The following is a 23112-nucleotide window of genomic DNA, read 5'->3' as shown; positions in this document are numbered from 1 at the left end:
ATTAAGCGATTTTGAATCTCTCATTATATCCCAGTATATGTAATTTCTTAATTTTGTTATCTAATTTTCATTTACGTTCTTTTAAAATTTGTAAATATGTTTTATGCATAATTTAAATATATTTAAATAATATAATTAAAATATGATTTTATCAAATATCAAATACATAAATATTATTAATATATAAATTAATAGATAAATCTTTTATATCATTTTATTCAAATCCACAAATAAATCGTTGAATGATAATCTGAAATTATATGAAATTTACAAAATATATGAAAAATATATGAAATTTACAAAATCCTATATTTCAAATTAAAAAGTTGAATATATATTTTTTTACAATTATTTACTTGTTGGGCGGTGAAACTTATAAATATATGGATGAAACTAATAAAAATTGTATGGGTTTATCTGAATGAATATATTTAATTATAATAATTGCATAATATCTGTTCACAAAACATTTGAAATGAATGTATTGAAAAAAAATAGATACCAATTATGAAATTGTAGTATTGTTGGCAATATTCAATAATAAAATCACAAATAAAATTTTAGTGAACTTTAAGTTTATTTCTTCTTTAACTTTATTTCTTCTTAATATTTTTACAAAAATGAAACAAAGATTGAAATTTTTTTATATTTTATAATATGATATAAAAAAAATAAGAAATAAAAATTTCTTTTTAAATAAAGATTATTTTTTTAAATTTTGTACTTTTTGGACTGTGATTAATGTGTATTATTCTTACATTTAGTATTTAATATATAATTATTTTCTTTTATTTGTATTTATATATATATATATATATATATATATATATATATATATATATATATACCTCTTATTCATATAAATAAATATATAATTTTTATTATTAGTATAAATTTTATATACAAATATTTTAATTATTATTTTATAAACATTATATAAAAAAAAAAAAAAAAAAAAAAAAAAATTAAAATTATAATTTAAATTTAATTATTTAAATTTATACTAATATAAAAAATTATGTATTGAAATATATGAATAATAAATTAAAAATAAAAAATATTAGTATATAAAATAAATTATATTATGGTTTTTAAATTAATTGTATTAATAATATTATATATAAAACATATAATTATTAAAAATAAAAGAAAAATTATATTTAATAAATAATTCTGAAACAATGAATGAAAGTTCTATTCGGAAATTAATTCTAGTAAAGATAAATATGAGTGCCAGCAATAGCGGTTAAACTCGATTTATAAATTAATTAATTCTAATAAAATTAATATTAAAGGTAAAATTATAATTAAATATATTAGATTTAAAGTGAAATTTAGAATTAATCATTAATAATTATAATTTATGATGGTAGAAATTAAAAAGTTTAGTAAAAAACTAGGATTAGATACCCTACTATAAAAAGATAAATAAAATTGTTAAGCTATTAAATGTTGAACCATTAAAATTAAATAATATGGCGGCTTTTTATATCTAATTAGAGAAACTTGTCGATTAATTTGATAGTCCACGATAAGAAATACTTGAGTTAAAATTTATGTATTGTTGTTTTAATTAGCTTGAATTAATTTGGGTTAGAGATATTTTAGATAATAATAATTCAAATCAAAATGTAGTATATTCAAGGTTTAGATGAGTTTCAATAAATTTAATTTTTGGAATATTTATTTTAATATAAATATGAAAGAGAATTTAAAAGTAAATTAAAGTAATTTCTTTAATTGAAGGTAGTTTTAAAAAGTGTACAAATCGCCCGTCAATTTCATTTAAAAATTGAAATAAGTCGTAACATAGTAAAAGTACTGGAAAGTGTTTTTAGATTTTAAAATTTTAGTTTAAGTAAAACATTTCTTTTACATTGAAAAGATTAAAATAATTGTTTAAAATTTTAAATTGATATATTTAATTTTTATATTAGTATTAAAAATATCTATAATTTTTAAAAGTTTATAAAATTTTTATGTTTAATTAATTATTTAGAAATAATTATTTAATTAATAATTTAAAGTAATGTGAATGAATATTTTTAAATAAAGAAAAGTAGAATTATTTTTGTACCTTTTGTATCAGGGTTGATTAAAATTTATTTAATAAATTTAAATATCTCGAAAATAAGTGAGCTAAATTTGTAATATTTTTTTTGTTGCAATAAAATTATAAATATAAATTTAGAGATTAAATGTTATTCGAACTTATTAATATCTAGTTTTTTTAGAAATAAATTTAATTTAGATATAAAATTTTTAATACCTTAAAATTTATTTATAGTATTAATTTTTATATTAAAAATTTATGGGATAAACTATAAATTTATTTATAAAAATTTTTGATTTTATTTATAATATTATGAAGTTAATATTTTTTATTAATATAAAAAATTTAATAATTTAGTTATTAATTTTTAAAAATTTAAATTTTGAATTTTATTTATTCTATAAAAACATATATTTTAATTTTTAAGATATAGTGATAATGATTAAATTAGTAATAAAAGTATATTTAATAATATATAAATTATTTATATATATATAATTTAAAGGAACTCGGCAAAATTGATTATTCACCTGTTTAACAAAAACATGGCCTATTGAGTATAATTTTAGGTCGATCTGCTCCATGAAATAAATTTAAATAGCTGCAGTATATTGACTGTACAAAGGTAGCATAATAAATTGTCTTTTAATTGAAGAATTGAATGAATGAATTGATGAAATAACAACTGTCTCTATTTTATTTAATGAATTTAAATTTTTAGTAAAAATTCTGAAATTTAATTATGGGACGATAAGACCCTATAGAATTTTATTTAATATAATTATTTATTTAAAAATTATTTGTGAATATATAATTAATTTAAATTTGATTGGGAGGATTGGTAAATAAAAATAACTTTATCTAAAAATTAATTTTGATGAAAAGATTTTTTTTGACTTATAATTTATGATTAAAAGAATAAATTACCTTAGGGATAACAGCGTAATATCTTTTGATAGACCACATTGATAAAGATGTTTGCGACCTCGATGTTGAATTAAGAGAAAAGTTAAACGCAGGAGTTTAAAATTTTAAGTCTGTTCGACTTTTAAAATCTTACATGATTTGAGTTCAAATCGACGTAAGTCAGATTGGTTTCTATCTATAATAAAATTAAAATTATTTGTACGAAAGGACTTTAATTTTTAAATTATTTATATTATTAATTAATGAATATATTAATTTGATTATTTTAGCATAAAAGTGCATTAAATTTAGGATTTAATAATATTAATATATAGATTAATAAATAATAATTTGAATTTTAATTAATTTATTAATTTTAATAGTAATAGTATTAATTAGAGTTGCATTTTTAACTTTATTAGAACGAAAAATTTTAGGTTATATTCAAGATCGAAAAGGTCCTAATAAAATTTTTTTATTTGGATTATTTCAACCTTTCAGAGATGCATTAAAATTATTATCTAAAGAATGATATTTTTTTAATTATTCTAATCTTTATATTTATAGACCAATAATAATATTTTTTTTATCATTAGTTATGTGAATTTTATATCCTTGAATTAGATGTATATATAATTTAGAGTTTAGAATTTTATTTATATTATTAATTTTAGGATTAAGAGTTTATCCAGTTTTGTTTGTTGGATGAATTTCTAATTGTAATTATGCTATTTTAGGTTCAATACGTTTAGTTTCAACAATAATTTCATTTGAAATTAATTTATTTTTTTTAGTTTTTAGATTAATATTATTAATTGAAAGATTTTCATTTAATGATTTTATTAATTATCAAAAAATGATTAAATTTGTAATTTTATTATATCCATTATATTTAATAATATTAACAAGAATATTAATTGAATTAAATCGTACACCATTTGATTTGATTGAGGGAGAATCTGAATTAGTTTCAGGGTTTAATATTGAGTATCATAGAAGGATATTTGTATTAATTTTTTTATCTGAATATATGAATATTATATTTATAAGAATAATTTTATCAGTTATATTTTTTGGATTTAGTTATTGATCATTAAAATTTATTATAATTTATTTATTTCATATTTGTTTAATTATTTGAATTCGTGGTATTTTACCTCGAATTCGATATGATAAATTAATATATATATGTTGAACAGAAATGTTAATATTAGTAATAATTTATTTAATATATTTATATTTTATTAAAGAAATTATTTTATAATAAGTATAAATAAAGTTAATAGAAAATTTTATTTCTATATTATATTTTCAAAATATATACTTATTCAAGTTCATTAACTTTAATTAAGAGTAAAATTTAAATTTATTTAAATGATTTTCAAATTAAATTTTCTCATAATTTTCTTAAATAAAAAGATATAAAGAAATATAAGAAATATGTTGTAGTAAAAAATATATTAATATAAATAAATGGATATTCAATTAATTGTTTACCCAATCAAGTTAATATAATAAAATTATTAATAAATATTCAATAATAAATTTTATTAAATAAATTAAATTTATTATTTATTAATTTATTATTATATAAAATAGTAATATATAAAATTAAAATTGATATAACTAGACCAATTACTCCACCAAGTTTATTTGGGATTGCACGTAAAATTGAGTAAGCAAATAAGAAATATCATTCTGGTTTAATGTGAGTTGGTGTATTTATTGGATTAGCAATTTTAAAATTATCAGGATCTCCTAAATAATAAGGATATTGAAAATTAATTATTATAAAAATAAATAAAATAATATAAAATCCTAATAAATCTTTAATAGAAAAATAAGGATGGAATGAAATTTTATAATTATTATAGTTTGATCCTAAAGGATTTGATGATCCAGTTAAATGTAATGCAAATAAATGAAGGATTACTATAAATAAAATTACTAAAGGTAAAATAAAGTGAAGTGAAAAAAATCGATTTAATGTTGCATTATTAATTGAAAATCCACCTCAAATTCATAAGACAATTGTATTCCCAATATATGGAATAGCAGATAGTAAATTTGTAATTACTGTTGCACCTCAGTATGATATTTGACCTCATGGTAGTACATATCCTATAAATGCAGCAGCTATAGAAATTAATAGAATTAAAATTCCAATTCCTCATACACTTGATAATTTATATGAACAATAAAATATATTTCGTCTAATATGAATATATATTATTATAAAATAAAATGAGGCACCATTTATATGAATTAAACGGAATAATCATCCTGAATTTATATCTTTTATAATATTAGTAATTGATCAAAATGCAATATCAATATTTGGACAATAATGTATAGATAAAATAAAACCTGAAACAATTTGAATTATTAAAAAAATTCCTAAAATTGAACCAAAATTTCATATATAATTAATATTTATTGGTGTTGGTAAATAAATTGTTGATATAATTATTTTTAAAAATTCATTTGAATTAAAAAAATTTTGATATTTTTTCATTATGTTAAATATTTATTTTTTTTTACGTAAAGTTTTTTTTTCAATGTAAGTTATTTTTGTTATTAAAAATAATGTTAAAATTAATATAAAAATTATTATTAGGAATAATATACAGTTTATTTCTTCATATAAATTTCCAATATCTATATTTTTAATAGATATTTCACATAGTTTTCTATCTTTTGTTATATAATCTGAAAGTTTTAATGAAAGAAAAAAAATAGTAAAAATTCTATAAACTAAATTGGCTTTTAATTTTAATTTTAATGGTTCATTTATTAATGAAACAAAATAGGAAAATATAATTAATATTCCTCTTAAAAAAACAATTAATGTTATTATAATTAATAATGAATTTAATGAATTAGATATAAATAGAACTATAGCTAGATAAATTGAATAAAAAATTAAATAAATTAATATAATTGTTGGATTTTTATATATTAAATTAATGTATACAGCTATAACTAAAGAAATAATTATTGATATTATTGTTTTTGAAATAAGTAAGATTAATGTTATAATTAATTTATTTAAATTTCATGTTGAAAATTTTATTATTAAGATTTATTTTTTTTTTCAAAAAATAGTTTAATTTAAAATGATAATTTTGGGAATTATCGATATTTATATTTTTTATATTTATAAATTTTTTTGAAATTTTAAATAAATTTAGCTAAAATAAATTAATTTATATTTTTAATTTACAAAATTAATGTTTTTGTTTAAACTATTTAGCTTTGAAATTTAAATATTAAAATTTATTAAATTAATATTTATTATAGTTTTATTATTTTTTATTTTTTTATTATATTATAATGTTAATTTTTTAAGATTCTTAATTTTAATTGAATTTATAGTAATTACAGTATTATTTTACATTATTGATAATGAAATTAATACTTGATTATTTTTAATTTTTCTTGTATTTTCTGTTTGTGAATTAGTTTTAGGTTTGTCACTGTTAGTAAGAATAAATTATGAATTAGGGCATCAAAAATTAAATATAATAGATTTAATTTATTAAATATATTTTATTTTATTTTATTTTATATCATGATTGTTTTTATATTCATATATTTATTAGTTTTATTTATAAAAAAAATTCCTAATTTAAATGTAATTATTGGTAATTTAATTATAATTATTTTATGATTAAACTTACCTTGATTTAATTGAATTGAATGAATTAATATTTTTTGTAATTTAAGATTCAATAAATATTCATATGGATTAATAATATTAACTATATGAATTTTTGGATTAATTTTTATATCATTAAATATAGGAACACATTGTTTATTAATAAATTTAATGTTAATAATTTCATTAATATTAGTTTTTATATCAATAAATTTATTAGTATTTTATTTATTTTATGAATTTGGTTTATTATTAATTTTTTATATAGTTGTAAAATGAGGGTATAGAGAAAATCGTTGATTATCTGGATTTTATTTAATATTTTATACAATAATTTTCTCATTGCCAATATTATATATTATTTATTATTTATATTGATTAAGATCAAGATTAAATTTTATATTAATAGAAATAATAAATTTAAAATTAAATTTATTATTATTTATTTATTTATTAATATCATTTTTAGTGAAAATTCCCATTTATTTATTTCATGGGTGACTATTAAAAGCTCATGTAGAAGCCCCCTATTATGGTTCTATAATTTTAGCTTCAATTATATTGAAATTAGGAGGTTATGGGATATTACGTTTAATATTTATTTATAAAAATGAATTTATATTTTTTCAAAAGTTTATTATTATTATTAATTCATTTGGAATTTTAATTTTAAGATTAATATGTTTATCACAATTTGATATAAAATCAATTATTGCTATTTCTTCAATTGTTCATATAGGAATTATAATTATAAGAATAATAACTTTTTTTGATATTAGAATTATAGGTGGATATTTAATAATAATTTCTCATGGATTAAGATCTTCAGGTTTATTTTTTTTAGTTAATGTTATTTATAGGCAAACTAATAGACGATTAATGTTTGTTAATAAAGGTATAATTAATTTTATACCAAGAATATCATTATTATGATTTATATTATGTTCATCAAATATAGGGTCACCAGTTTCTTTAAATTTAATTAGTGAAGTTATATTAATTATTGGTTTAGTTTCTTGAATAAAATTTTTAATATTAATTTTAATTTTATATTGTTTATTTAGATTTATTTATTCAATTTATTTATTCATGTTTATTAATCATGGAAAAATTTTTTTAGTTTTTAAAATTAAAAATGGTTTATTAGTTGAATATTTTATTTTAATAATACATTGAATTCCTTTAAATTTAATGTTTTTAAAATTATATTTTATTTAATAAATTAATTTAATTTTATTTAAATAGTTTAAAAAAAATATTGATTTGTGGAATCAATGATATAATTTAATTTATTTTAAATTATTATAAAAATATTTATTTGTGGAATTTTATTATTTAAGTTTAGTTTTTTAATAATATTATTTAGATTATATTATTTATATTTAAATAAATTTATAATTTTTGAATGAAATATCTTTAGATTTAATTCAATAAAATTTAATTTTTTACTTTTAATTGATTATAAATCTTTAATGTTTATTTTTTTAGTTAGAATAATTTTTTCAATAATTATTATTTACAGAATTAGATATATAGATTTAAGAGATTTAAAAATAAATCGATTTTTTTATTTAATAATTCTATTTTTAATTTCAATATATATATTAATTTTAAGACCAAATATATTATCAATTATTTTAGGATGAGATGGTTTAGGATTAATTTCTTATTGTTTAGTTATTTATTATATAAAAATAAAAGCTTTTACTTCGGGAATAGTTACTATTCTTTTAAATCGATTAGGTGATATTGGATTATTAATAATTATAGGTTTAATAACATTTTATGGAAGATGAAATTTAATATTATATAATATAAATGAATTTATAATGATTTTTTTACTATTAATAGCTTTTACAAAAAGTGCACAAATTCCATTTTCAACATGATTACCAATAGCAATAATGGCTCCAACACCTGTTTCTTCATTAGTTCATTCATCTACATTAGTTACAGCAGGAATTTATTTATTAATTCGATATGTTGATTTATTAGAATTTAATTTTAAATGTTTTATTATATTAATTTCAAGTTTAACTATATTATTTGCTGGTTTAGTAGCTAATTTTGAATTAGATATAAAAAAGATTGTAGCTTATTCAACTTTAAGTCAATTAGGATTTATAATAAGAATATTATCAATTGGTTCAACTGAGTTAGTTTTTTTACATTTATTTATTCATGCTATATTTAAATCATTAATATTTATATGTGTAGGAAGATACATGCATTATATAAATAGAAATCAAGATATTCGAATTTATTATGGTATATATTATATTTATCCTTTAAAAAGAATAATTTTAATTTTTTCAATTTTAAGATTGTGCGGATTTCCATTTTTAGTTGGATATTATTCTAAAGATTTAATTATTGAATATTTTTTTATTAATAAAATAGTTTATTTTTCAGTAGTAAATTTAATTGTTGGAACTATTTTTACAGTTTCATATTCATTTCGAATAATTTTAGTTTTAACAAGAAAATATCTAATAATAAATGTTATTTATTTAAAAGAAGATAAAATTATAGCAATTTCTATATCAATAATAATATTATTAAGATTATTTTATAGTAAATTAATTTTTAATTCAATAAATTTTAATTTGGTAAGAATTAATATATTATTAGTTTATAAATTATTAGTATTTAAAATAATAATTTTAGGAATAATTATAGGATTTAATTTTTATAAATTTATTTTATTTGAAAATAAGATTGGTTTATTTTTAATATCATTTTTATTTATAAATATAATTTATAAATTTATTTATAAAAAAGTTATTACAATAATATTTGATTATGAGTTATATATTGAAAAATCAATTGTTGAAATATTATCAAGTAAATTTACATTATTAACATTAGGAATTCATAGATTAAAGATTCCAAGATTAATAATTAGTGTATTTTTTACTTTTAGAGTTTATACAATTTATTTATTAGTTTTTATATTAAGATTGAAATAATAAATTATTTAAATAGCTTATATAAATTAGAGCATAATATTGAAAATATTAAGGAAAATTTTTTAATTTTTTAAATAAATTTATTATAAAATTATTTTAGTTAGAATAAATTTATTCATATGATTTATTAACAATAAATTGCTAATTATTTAGCTTTAACTAATAATTAAAATTTTAAATTTATATAAGAAGTAATTATTTACATTTAATTTCGGCTTAAAGATTTGATTTATTAAAATCCTTATATTTTATTTAGAATATTAATTTATTAAAATATTCAATTTAAATAATTATTTATTCATTCAAATATAAGTGTTAAAATTAAAAGAATAAGAAATAGGGAAATTAATATAAATGAAAGTATTGTTCTATAAGATTTTATATATAAAATAATTGGTATAAATAAAATAATTTCAACATCAAAAATTAAAAATATTATTGTAATTAAGAAAAAAGGTAATGAAAATGGTAAATTAGCTTTAGTAATTGGATTAAAACCACATTCAAATGGTGATCTTTTTTCATAATCTTTTTTTTTAATTATTGAAATAGTTTTATTTAATATTAAAAGAATTGAAGAAACTAAGATAATAACAATAAAATATATGAAAATATATTTAATTATATATATTAAATTTTATTAAATTTTTTAATTGGAAATTAAATGTAATTATTTATACTATATATATATATATATATATATTATATAAAGTATAAATAATATTTATATAAATTTAATTTATATTATTAATATTAAATTAATAAATAAATAAATGAATATAAGAATAATCAAATTACATCTACAAAATGTCAATATCAAATTGCTATTTCATAATTTATATTATGTATATTTGAAAAATGAATTTTTGATATTCGTAAAATTGATATAGAAAGGAAAATTACTCCAATTAATACATGAAGTCCATGAAATCCTGTTGCTATATAAAAAATTGATCCATAAACTCTATCATTAAAACAAAAATATGAATTTGCATATTCAATTAATTGAATAATTATAAAATATGTACCTAATATAATAGTTAAAAATAAATATAATTTAGATAATTTTAAGTTATTAGTAATTATATAATAATGTCTAACAGTAATTGCAATACCGGATGAAACTAAAATAAATGAATTTAATAAAGGAATTTCTATTGGATCAAAAAATTTAATATCTTTTGGAGGTCATAATATATCAATTTCAATATTTGGGGATACTGATGAATGAAAAAAGGCTCAAAAAAAAGAAACAAAAAATATTAGTTCTGATAAAATAAATAGAACTATACTAAATTTTAAGAAATTAATAACATAAAGTGTATGTAATCCTTGAAAAGTTCTTTCTCGAATAATATCTCGGAATCAAAATATTATAATTACTACTATATTAGTTATATTAAGAATTATTAATAAAATATTTGATCTGTAAATTCAGATTGCTGTTCTAATTAATGAATTTATTAACCTAAATGATAAAATAATTGGTCAAGGCCTATTTGTTACTATATGGAACGGAAAATTTTTTTTCATTTTATTTTAATTACAGATTAATTAGATTCAGAAAAATAAAGAATTAATAAAATTGAAAATACATAACTTTGAATAATTGATATAAAAATTTCTAAGGTTAATAATATATTTTGAATTAAAAGATTAATTGGTAAGATTGTAATAAAATTTCTAATAAAAATTCCTAATAATGTTAAAATTAAGTGTCCAGAAATTAAATTTGCTGATAATCGAATTGATAATGTTCATGGTCGAATAATTAATCTAATTAATTCAATAATTACTATAAAATTTATTAAAAAAACTGGTGAATTTAAAGGAACTAAATGTCTAAGAAATGCAATATAATTATTATAAATTAAATAGATTAGAAATCTAAATCATAAAGTTAAAGATAAAGCTATATTTAATAATAGATGTCTTGTTAATGTAAAAATATAAGGTATTAATCTAAAAATATTTACAATTATAATGTAAATTATTAATCTAATAAAAATAATAATGTTAGATTGATATTTTGATTTAGAAATAATTTTAAATTCATTATATATAAAATTTAAAAGTAATTTAATAATATATAAAATTCGTGATTGAATTAATCAATAAATTCTTGGGAAGACTAAAATTGGAAGAAATATAAAAAGTCAATTTAATGATAAATAGTTATTTGATGAAGGATCAAATATTTCAAATAAATTTATCAATGTCAGTTTCATTTTTTTAGTTCAATTTTTTTTTCTTCAATTTTTTTAAAATTAATTTTAATTAAAAATGAATTTAAAAGTATAATAAATAGATTAAAAATTAATAAGTATATAAAATAAATTATGAATCATTTTATTGGTATTATTTGGGGGATTAAATTTCATTAGAAGTATGTTCAAAATATACTATATTTGATTTAAAAGATCAACTCTTTAAATTCAGACATCTAATGAAATTTTAAAAAATAATTTAAAATAAATTTATTTTAGTTTGACAAACTAATGTTATATTATTAACTAATTTTTTAATTATTTTGTTTGTTTACTCAATTAAGAAAATATTTAAATGATGTAGATTCTACTATGATTGGTATAAATCTATGATTTATTCCACAAATTTCTGAACATTGACCAAAAAAGATTCCAGGTCGTTTTCTAATTAAATTTAATTGATTAATTCGTCCTGGAACTGCATCAACTTTAATTCCAAGTGATGGGACAGTTCATGAATGAATTACATCTGTGGAAGTTGTAATTAGTCGTAATGGGATATTTATAGGAATAATTATACGATTATCAGTTTCTAGTAATCGAAATTGATTTAAATTTTTATAATTTAATATATATGAATCAAATTCAATATTGTTAAATTCAGGGTATTCATAGGATCAATATCATTGATGGCCAATTGATTTTACAGAAAAAAATGGATTTACAATTTCATCAATTAAATATAAAATTTTTAATGATGGAAAACAAATAATTAATAAAATAATAATTGGGATTACTGTTCAAATAATTTCAATATTGTGATTTTTTAGTAAAAATAGATTTGAAAATTTATTTAAAAAAAGATCTATAATAATATATACTGTTAAAGTAGAAATTATAATAATAATTATTATTACTATATTATGAAATGAAATTAAATTATCAGCATAATATGAGTTTGATTCTTGAAACATAAATATGAATCATGTAGAAATTTTAATAATAAATTTAAATTATTAATTTTAATAAAAGTTTTTTACTTTGAGTTTGAATTCAGAATTCAATGCAATTGTAGCTTATTAAATTTTAATAAAAGTAAATTTAAAACTTTATATTTGAATCTTAAATTCAATGCACTATTCTGCCATATTAAAATTTAATTAAAATTGATTTTATGTTTAAGTTTTTAATTAATAATGGAATTTCTAAATGTGAATGATCTAATGGAGGATAAAAATTTAATCATTCAAGTGATGATTGATTAAATTTAAATAATATTATTCGTTTAGAAATTAATCTTTCAAGAATAATAAAAATTAGAAAGATAATTCTATTTAATGAAATTATTGATCCTAAAGATGAAATTGAATTTCAACAATAATATGAATCTGGATAATCTGAGTATCGTCGAGGTATAGATATTAATCCTAAAAAATGTTGAGGGAAAAATGTTAAATTTACACCAATAAATATTATAATGAATTGAATTTTTAGTCATTTAACATTAAGAAGTAAACCTGTAATTAATGGATATCAATGAATAAATCTTGAAATAATTGCAAATACTGCTCCTATTGATAATACATAATGAAAATGACCAACTACATAGTATGTATCATGAAGAATAATGTCAATTGATGAATTTGAAAGTATAATTCCTGTTAATCCTCCAATTGTAAATAATATAATAAAACCTAAAGATCATAAAACTGAAATATTTAATTTTAATTTTGATCCATGATATGTTGCTAATCATCTAAATACTTTAATTCCTGTAGGAACAGCAATAATTATTGTTGCTGAAGTAAAATAAGCTCGTGTATCAACATCTAATCCTACAGTAAATATATGATGAGCTCAAACAATAAATCCTAAAAATCCAATTCCTAATATTGCGTAAATTATACCTAGGTTTCCAAAAATTTCTTTTTTTCCTCTTTCATTTATAACAATATGAGAAATTAATCCAAATCCTGGAAGAATTAAAATATAAACTTCTGGGTGACCAAAAAATCAAAATAAATGTTGATATAAAATTGGATCTCCACCTCCTATTGGATCAAAAAATGAAGTATTAAAATTTCGATCAAATAATAATATTGTAATTGCTCCAGCTAGAACTGGAAGAGATATAATTAATAAAATTGCTGTAATAAATACTGATCATGGAAATAAAGAAATTTGATCATAATTTAATGAAAAATTTTTTATTATTATAATTGTAACTATTAAATTTAATGATCCTATAATTGATGAGATTCCAGATATATGTAAGGAAAAAATTGCAAAATCAACTGAGGGGGATGAATGATATAAATATGCAGATAATGGAGGATAAACTGTTCATCCTGTTCCTGGTCTTGGATAAAATAAATTTCTTAATAATAATATAAATAATGAAGGAGGAAGCAATCAGAATCTAATATTATTTATTCGAGGAAATGCTATATCTGGAGATCCTAATATTAAAGGAATTAATCAATTTCCAAAACCTCCAATTAGGAATGGTATAACTATAAAAAAAATTATTAGGAATGCATGTCTTGTTACAACTGTATTGTAAATTTGATCATTATTAATTCATGAACCGGGGGATCTTAATTCTATGCGAACAATCAACCTTATTGATGAGCCTAATATTCCTGATCATAAAGCTAATAAAATATATAAAATTCCAATATTTTTATGATTTGTTGATATAAATCATTTTATAATTAAGATTTAAAAAAATAATTTTTATTTTTAATTTTGAAGATTAAAAGTTTAAATTTAACTTAAAATCTTATATAATAATGATTAAAGTATTAAATCTAAATATAGAGTTAAATTGTAAATTTAAAAATTGAAAATTAAAGTTTTTCTAATACTAAGCACATTATTATAGTTTAAATAAAAATATTAAATTGCAAATTTAAAGATTAATTTTGTGTTATAATAATTTATATAAAATTGAATGTTAGAAATAATGAAACATTTGCACTTATAAGTGTTAACGCAAATAAACTGTAAGCAAAGTATTTTTTATCATCTATAAAGTTATTTTTATAAAAATTTATTTTTATAAATAAATTTTTTAAAATAATTAAGTAATTTCAAATTATTATTATTCTTGAAAATAGAATAATAAATAGAATTCAATTAAAAGTTTTTAATGAGACTATTATATTAATTAGATTTCATTTAATTACAAAAGTTAATAAAATTGGTAATATAGAATAATTAATTATTAGAATTATAAATGTATAGAATTGATATTCATTTACAAATGAATAATTTAAATTATGAATATTAGATTTATTTAAAAATCTAATTAATATATAATAATTAATTACATAAATAATAATAAAAATAATAAATGCTGTTTTATTTAAATTTAATAATAAAATAAAATATATTGAATTAAAAATTGTTGAACATGCTAATAATTTTTTTAATGAATAAAATTTATTAGTGTAAAATGCAATAAATAAATTTCTTATAACTAAATATGTTAATGATCATAAATTAATATAAGTTAATGAAACAAATATATAAATTGGGATGAATTTAATTAATGTTGATATTAAAAAAATTTGTTTTCAATTTATTATTTCATATGAATAAATTATTCAAAAATGAAATGGGAAAATTCCAATTTTTAAGAAAAATAATATTTGAATTAAAAAATTAAATTGATCTGATTTTGTAAAATCTAATGATCTTAAATATATAATAATAAATAAAAATAAAAAAATTCTTGAAATTACTGAAACAATATAATAAATTAATCTTGGGATCTTATTTGGAGATTTAATATTAATTAATCTAATTCTGATAATTGTACTAAATTCTATAATGACTCATTGAATAAAGACATTGTTTGAATTTAGCATAAGAATAAATAATGCTAAAAGTAACGCAATGAATAAATTATGTTTAAAATTTATGAACAAAATAAGTAATAGTATAAGAATTATACATGTATATTTTATCAAAATATTTCTTTTATCAGACATATTACTTTTAAAAATTAGCATAAATTAGATATAATATTTTTATTAATTTTTAAATGCAATTTAAATGTTATTTAATTAACTAATATCCAATTTATTAATTTAATTAATACTATAAAATTCAAAATTTTATGTGCTTAAACACTAAAATAAATTTTATTATAAATTTATTAAACATATATTATTTCATTATTTTTATTGAGTTATTATTATTATTATTATATTTATTATTATTATTGTTATTATTATTACAATTGATTATTATCCAATAGTTTCTTAATTTTTTTTTGTTTTTTTTTTTAGAAAATTTACAGGGATATTTAAATTAATAAATAGATTATTGATAGATGATAGACCCAAATAAATTATAAAATTTTTATATAATTATATAAAAATTTTTAATTTATCGACAGGGTATGAACCTGTAAGCTTTATTTAGCTTATTATATAATTATATAAATGGATTTTTATATAATTTATTTTTAATTTATAAATTGAAATTAATTAATTTTATATTGAAAATATAATGTTTTATTTAAACTATATAAATTGGAGAAATATAGATTTATTTTAAATCTTTTTATAAAGTTAGAAGCTTTATTTTTAATATTTCAATTTTAAATTATGATAAATTAAATAATTGATAAAATTATTATTATTATTCATTTAATTTAATTTATGATTTTATATATTAGTATAGAATTTTATACTTATAAATTTTTATTTTTAAAATTATTAGTTATTAAATATTTATATATATATATATATTATATATATATATATTTATATATATAAATAAATATTTAAATATATATATATATTTATATATATATATATAAATATAGAAAATTAAATTATTATATATTTATATATTAATATTAATTAATATATATATATATATTTATATATATGTATATGATTGTTTGTTATTAAGAAACCACAAATATTAGTAATTAGTTATTAAATTAATAATTACTAATACTAGTAATTAAATTATTTTTATCATTTAGTTCAAGAGAATTTTATGTATTTTTTTAAATTTTACAATATGATTTCTAGCTTTTTCTGATAATAAATTTTTTCATAAACAAAAAGATGAAATTTTCAATGTTATTAATAAGGATTTAATGTTTGTAATGACAATGAATTCACTTCAAATTTTTTAAATCATTTTTTTTCGAGAATGTATACTAATAATGATATTTCCTCAAAAAAGTAGTTTTTCTCATTTTCTGTCAATATTATAAATAATATCAAATATTTTTATTACGTTATCTTTATTTTGTCAATTTTATAAACAATATCAAATATGTTATTGATTTAATTTGAAATGTGACTTTTGAGAGAATGTAGCTTGCAGAATCTGACAAATTAAATATCAGAAATTATTATAACATGACTTTTTATTTTCTTTTAAAATTTGAAAATATGTTTTATGCATAATTTGAATATATTTAAATGCATATAATTAAAATATGATTTTATCAAATATCAAATACATAAATATTTACGATATCTTATGGTGTAATAAATAATTTGTTTTATAGAAAAATTGCCGTTATTATTGCTTCATCTCAATATTTTTATCGGTTTTATACATTTTCAATAAGTTTACATCTTATTATTTCAATTTCTATCTATTTTTTTCTTTTTTTTTTTTTTGCTGTTCCATTCTGTTACATTTTATGAGTTCCACTTTTATTCCTTAATTCTTTAAATAATTTATCGATTCATCATTAATATATTTCTTTTCTTTATCTATAGCTAATCAAATGGCTTTTAATTAAATTAATTGAACTTTTTTTTTATAAACGCCATATATATTTTTTAACGTTTTTATATACTTTCGATTATATGCTAATAATTGAATTTCAATACATCCATTAAAATCATTAATGAATATGTATTTTTTTTATTGCTTGAAGTGAATTTATTTGTATCGCATTATAATACATCAGAGTGTATTATATCGAGTAAAGTTCTTAAATTTATTTGATATTTTTATTCTTTTTTTGAATGTCATATCATAGTTTTCGATTTATGTTTAATATTAATCTTTTTTAATTATTCTGTACATAATAATCCGAATTCTTTTTTTCTAATTTTCTGTACTAAGAATGTATGCAATTATTATTGATTGTGCATTTAAAACGTTAACATTTTGTTCATTCATATATTTATAAATTATAAATTATTTGATTTAATTTATATAAATAGTTATTGCAATTATTTCACTATTTTCTATTATTGCATTTATTATCACTAAACTTTATTTTGAAATCATCATCAATCATTTTTTTAACTGATAGTTAATTTTCGTATAATATTAAACATATGTTATATATTTTACTGTAATGGTGTAATAATAATTCTTCCTACATTGAATTTATTTAAATATTTAATATTACTTATATCTTCTAATTGTGATCGTTTTAATACTTGTTACCGTTGCACTATTTATGAAAAATAAAAAATTTTTTATTTTATTTGTCACGTGACTTATTCTTTTTGAATCAACATATTATTCATTTGACGATTATATATTGAATTACGAACGAATTTGCATTGAAAGAAAATTCACTGTTACTATCTTTTTCTTTATTTATTTATCTTTTCTTTCTTTTGATTGCAGATTTTATATTTTCTCTTTTACAAAAATAATAATCTTATGTCGAGTCTTAGCTCGAATGAATTTCTTTTCTTGGATTAGAACTATCTTATAATTTCTATACTATATGAAAATATGGTGATAACTTGTTCGAGATAATTCAATCTATGATATTCGTTCTTTATTTTTTCTTTAATTTAGCATTGAAAAAAAATTTTAATTTTTGTTCGAGTTTGTTTTTAAAAATATTTATTAAATAATTATAAGATTCCAATAAATTATACAGCATTATCATGAAAAAAATATATCATTGATAACTTCTTCAATTACTTCTAACTGATTGTATAAGTCGATTATATTTTTTTATATTTCCGAGAGTTTTAGATTTTGAATATTTTTAAAGAAAATAACAAACCTTACTTTGATAAATTTTTGATGTAATTTTACAGTACAATCTAAATATCTTTTCTTTACTGGTTATGAAAATATACACAATATCTTTCATCAAGAAATTGTGGTTTTAATTGTTATTTTTGATTAGGATTCATTCATTCTAATATCTCTAATAGATTTTGATTAATAAAATCCTATACTTTTTTTATTTTATAACAATTCTATTTTATAATCTATGATTGATAATGATTGGCTATTTCCATTTTCTTTAAAGTTTATAATTTTTATATACTTCTTGAATTGTATACTATATAATAATATTATAATATACAAGAAATTGAATTTTAATTAAACATTTTACCGAGTTCTATGGTAATCTCTTGAAAATAAAAGTTTTTTTTAAATTCTCTTTTAATATCTTTATTTTTGTTTTTGTGTAGATGGTAGATCGACGAATGGTATTTACGAAAGCAAATAGAATAACAAAGATAGTTCTTTCACATTAATTTTTTTTTCATAATATCGGATGATATTGTCAATACATTTAATTCTTACTTTTAAATACATTAAAATGTGACCAATTAATATAAATAAATATTTGATATTTAAGAAAATTTTTAAATTATTATATTATAATCTATCTTGTAATTTTCCTATCATTTTTGATGATGAAATTTCAAATACAGAAATAAACAATGCTCTTTGTGCGCAATTTTAGTATAAATAAATAGCAATATAATAATAATACAATAGTAAATAATAATATTTTGAGAATATTAATAACATGAATATTAATAACAATAACAAAAATATTAATTATTATATCTTTATAAAATTTGATTTGCTCATTTTTCTTTTTAGAAAATAAAGACTATTCTATTTTGTTTTTGACTTCATTTTCAACAATCAACATGTTCTTTAAATTGCAAGGTATGTTTGATGATTTTACAGCAATATATAAAATTTTGTAATTTTGTAATATTATTTAATAAAGATACCTCAAATAATAGGTAACTCTCAATATTTTTAATATTTTCTATTATCTATGACTATAAAGAATTATATGTAATATCATATATATTAAGCAAATTGCATATAAAATTAAGTAAATTATAAATATAATAGGAATATTATTAATATACTCATATTAATTTTTATCAACGATTATTATTAAATGTTCTATTAATTTAAATAACAATTCAACATATTTTAAGATTTATAAACATCATTTGACAAATTTTCATTTATATTATATTGGCATAAAATTGACAAAAGATGAAATTAATATTTTTAGATATTTTTAAGAATCACAAAATAATTTTAAAAACATAAAATTAAATATCTTTTAAAATTAATAAATTTAATAAATCAATTAGATATAACATAAAATTTTAGTATTCCCGAATTTAAGTTCTTTGATCCTTTGAATCGTGATTATATTTAGCGATATCGGTTCTTTATCGATCAATGATTGATATAGAAACAGAATTTACTTAATTTTTTATATAAATACTTTAATATAATACTTCAATATAATCTTCTATTCGATTAATAATTTTAATAAGTAATCTTAATCTTAATACAATAAACTATTGCCATTTTTGCATAATATTTAAAAAAAACATTTAATATTTTAATACGAAAAAGTGAAATTTTAATCTCTTCCAATTGATGATGAATTTTTATAAAAAAATTGCTACAAAAATATTGTGAAAAAAATTATAAAATCTTTTAATGGAAACGAATATTATAAGACACGATGTATTCTTTATGTAAAATACTTTCGAAAAATTTAGTATAATATAATACATATAAAAATGAATAATTGAATGTACAAATATTCCTCTCTTTTTATTAATTTTCATAATTTTGATATATATAAAAATAACCATTTTGAGTGTTTTCTTCACACATGAGTGAATAGCGTTAATTTTTGAATTATTTATTAAATACCTTTGATATTATATTATTGAATTCTATTTATGCAAGTTTGTGTTAATAAATTATTTGTCATTGACTTTACATTGGTTTATGTAGATGATATGTAAAATTAATTATAAGATCTATTTTCTGATATAATATAATCTAAAAACTATTTATCAATTAAAGATAGATTTGCTATAAATTTTGCATATAAAAATCTTTTCATATATTGCAATATATTTCACGGGCAAAAGTTTCTTACATCAATTACAGCAACATTGAAGAAAATTTTATATCTTAAAAAAAAAAAATCAATCTATAATTTAACATTCATTAAAAAAAGTCATTTCGTAGTATTCTAAAAGGAATTATTCTATAAATAAATATTCTATTAAAAAAAAGGATGATATTCTCTATATAAATATTTTAAATGAAATGAATCAAGAGAAAAATATATTTATAATCTATGGTTTCTTTGAAATTTTTCTTTTTTGTAATGAATACCATATGAGATAAAAAAATTTGAAAATCATAAATCAATTCTGCAATTATTTCTTTAATCTTTTATCGATTTAGAAGTATCTGAAGATAAGAAATTATTTTTCAAAGCTGTGACAAAAAATTTTTAAACATTATTTGCATGATGCAGTTATGATAATTTATAATTTCACTAATAAATATATAATAATAATAGTAAATAATAATATATACAACATATATATGATAAATATATATGTTTATAAAAATATAGGACGTTTTGAAGATTGGATATTAAAATAATGAAGATAGTTCTTATATATTTAAGATTTAATTTAGTTGTAAGCATTTTAAGTTTACATTATATAAAATGAAATAGTTGAAAAACGAAAACGCTCAACTAGATGCAGTAGTAATGTTCCTTATATATCGCAATATCACTTACATAGAACTTCTCAACAAAAGTAAATGTATATAACATAAATAACTCTTTTAAATATATATAGAAATGAATATTTCTAAGTTTTAGTAAAATATAATATACAATGATCATAAATATTATTATGAAATATATTTATCATTAAAAAAAATTTTATGATTTTTAATTATGCAAATTTACATAATTTGTTATTTAACTTATTTAAGATTTATTTCGAACAAATATTCAGTATTAAGTACGATGATTATATAACTCCGTTTACTGAGTAAACAAAAATGTAATACGGTACTATCGCGCATCTTTTGTTTCTTTTTAGTTTATCAGTATTCTATCTAACACAAAATTAAAATTAAGATTTCCAAAACTTTATGAAACATTTATAATTTATAATTAAATCATTCTCGATCCCCAATTTAGCGATTTTTTGTCGAAAAGTTACAGTTTTAATCAAAGATCAATTTTTCATGGCAGAATTTGTCATAATATGGCGAGTTTTTGTTCGATGTCGTATTTCTGTTTGCTTTCGAATCCGAATTCGCTGTAACAGCGGTTTTTGCATCAAAAAACTACAATTTTGATGAAAACCGAATTTTTGTATTAATTCAACATATCTGTGAGAAACATATCTGTGTTATTCTCAACGATATCTAAGCGAAATATGCCAAGCCTTCGAATTTCTTGTGCAAAAGCTGCGTGACTTACCGAAATTAATTTTTCGTTCCATAATTTGCTGTAACTGAACATTTTTGTATCGGATAAAATTTCCTGGGTCATTTTCGATGAACAATTCTCCGGTTCTTGTGTCGAAAAGTTGCAAATCCAATCAAAATCAATATTTCAAGATCAAATTGACGTAATTTAGCTGGTTTTTGTACGATGTCGTATTTCTGTTTATCCGAAATCACTATAGCAGCGATTTTTACGTCGAAAATCTTCAATTTTGTTGAAAACCGAATTTTCATGTTGGAATTCAACGTATCTGTGAGAAATCGTCATTCTCAATTTTCATGTACAAAAGCTGCGTGACTTACCGTAATCAATTCTTCGTTCTATAATTTGTTGTAACTGGGCGTTTTGTGTTGGATAACGTTTCTTGGATCATTTTCAATGGACAATTCTCCATAATATCGCTTTTCGAAATTTACAATTTCAATCAAAATCAATATTCCTAGACAGAATTTGACATAGTTTTGCTCGTTTTTGTACCATGTTGTATTTCTGTTTACTTCGAATCGAAAATCGTTGTAGCAGCATTTTTTACGCCGAAAAGCTATAATTTTGATAAAAACCTAATTTTCGTGTCGGAATTCAATGTATCTGTGAGACATCGTTACTATCAACGAAATCAAAGCGGAATTAGCTAAGCCAGAAAAATACAGATGCACACACCCACCCACACACACACACATACACATGTATCTAAACAAAAAGAATATATACAAACCAAAACGCAATTTTATTGATTATTACACGTTAAGGTGTACATA

General features: G+C 17.4%; 1 protein-coding gene and 4 pseudogenes across 1 annotated transcript; 3 read left to right on the top strand and 2 right to left on the bottom strand.

The window, feature by feature from the left end:
• The first annotated feature begins 3314 nt into the window (after positions 1–3314).
• On the top strand, positions 3315–7853 carry LOC133667529 (NADH-ubiquinone oxidoreductase chain 1-like; annotated as a pseudogene).
• LOC133667526 (NADH-ubiquinone oxidoreductase chain 4-like) lies at positions 6789–9593 on the top strand (annotated as a pseudogene).
• LOC133667525 (NADH-ubiquinone oxidoreductase chain 5-like) lies at positions 8522–9593 on the top strand. The gene has a single exon (XM_062086802.1). The coding sequence runs from the start codon at positions 8522–8524 to the stop codon at positions 9584–9586; it is 1065 nt and encodes a 354-aa protein (XP_061942786.1). The 3' UTR covers positions 9587–9593.
• Positions 9594–9749: 156 nt separating this feature from the next.
• Positions 9750–11947, bottom strand: LOC133667527 (cytochrome c oxidase subunit 3-like; annotated as a pseudogene).
• Positions 11948–12103: 156 nt separating this feature from the next.
• LOC133667528 (cytochrome c oxidase subunit 2-like) lies at positions 12104–16622 on the bottom strand (annotated as a pseudogene).
• Between the last annotated feature and the right edge of the window lie 6490 nt (positions 16623–23112).

The sequence above is a fragment of the Apis cerana genome, unplaced genomic scaffold (assembly GCF_029169275.1).
Source record: "Apis cerana isolate GH-2021 unplaced genomic scaffold, AcerK_1.0 Chr0_AcerK, whole genome shotgun sequence".
Lineage (NCBI taxonomy): Eukaryota > Metazoa > Arthropoda > Insecta > Hymenoptera > Apidae > Apis > Apis cerana.
Note: the sequence above shows the minus strand (reverse complement) of the source record. Positions and strands in the feature narration are given on the sequence as shown.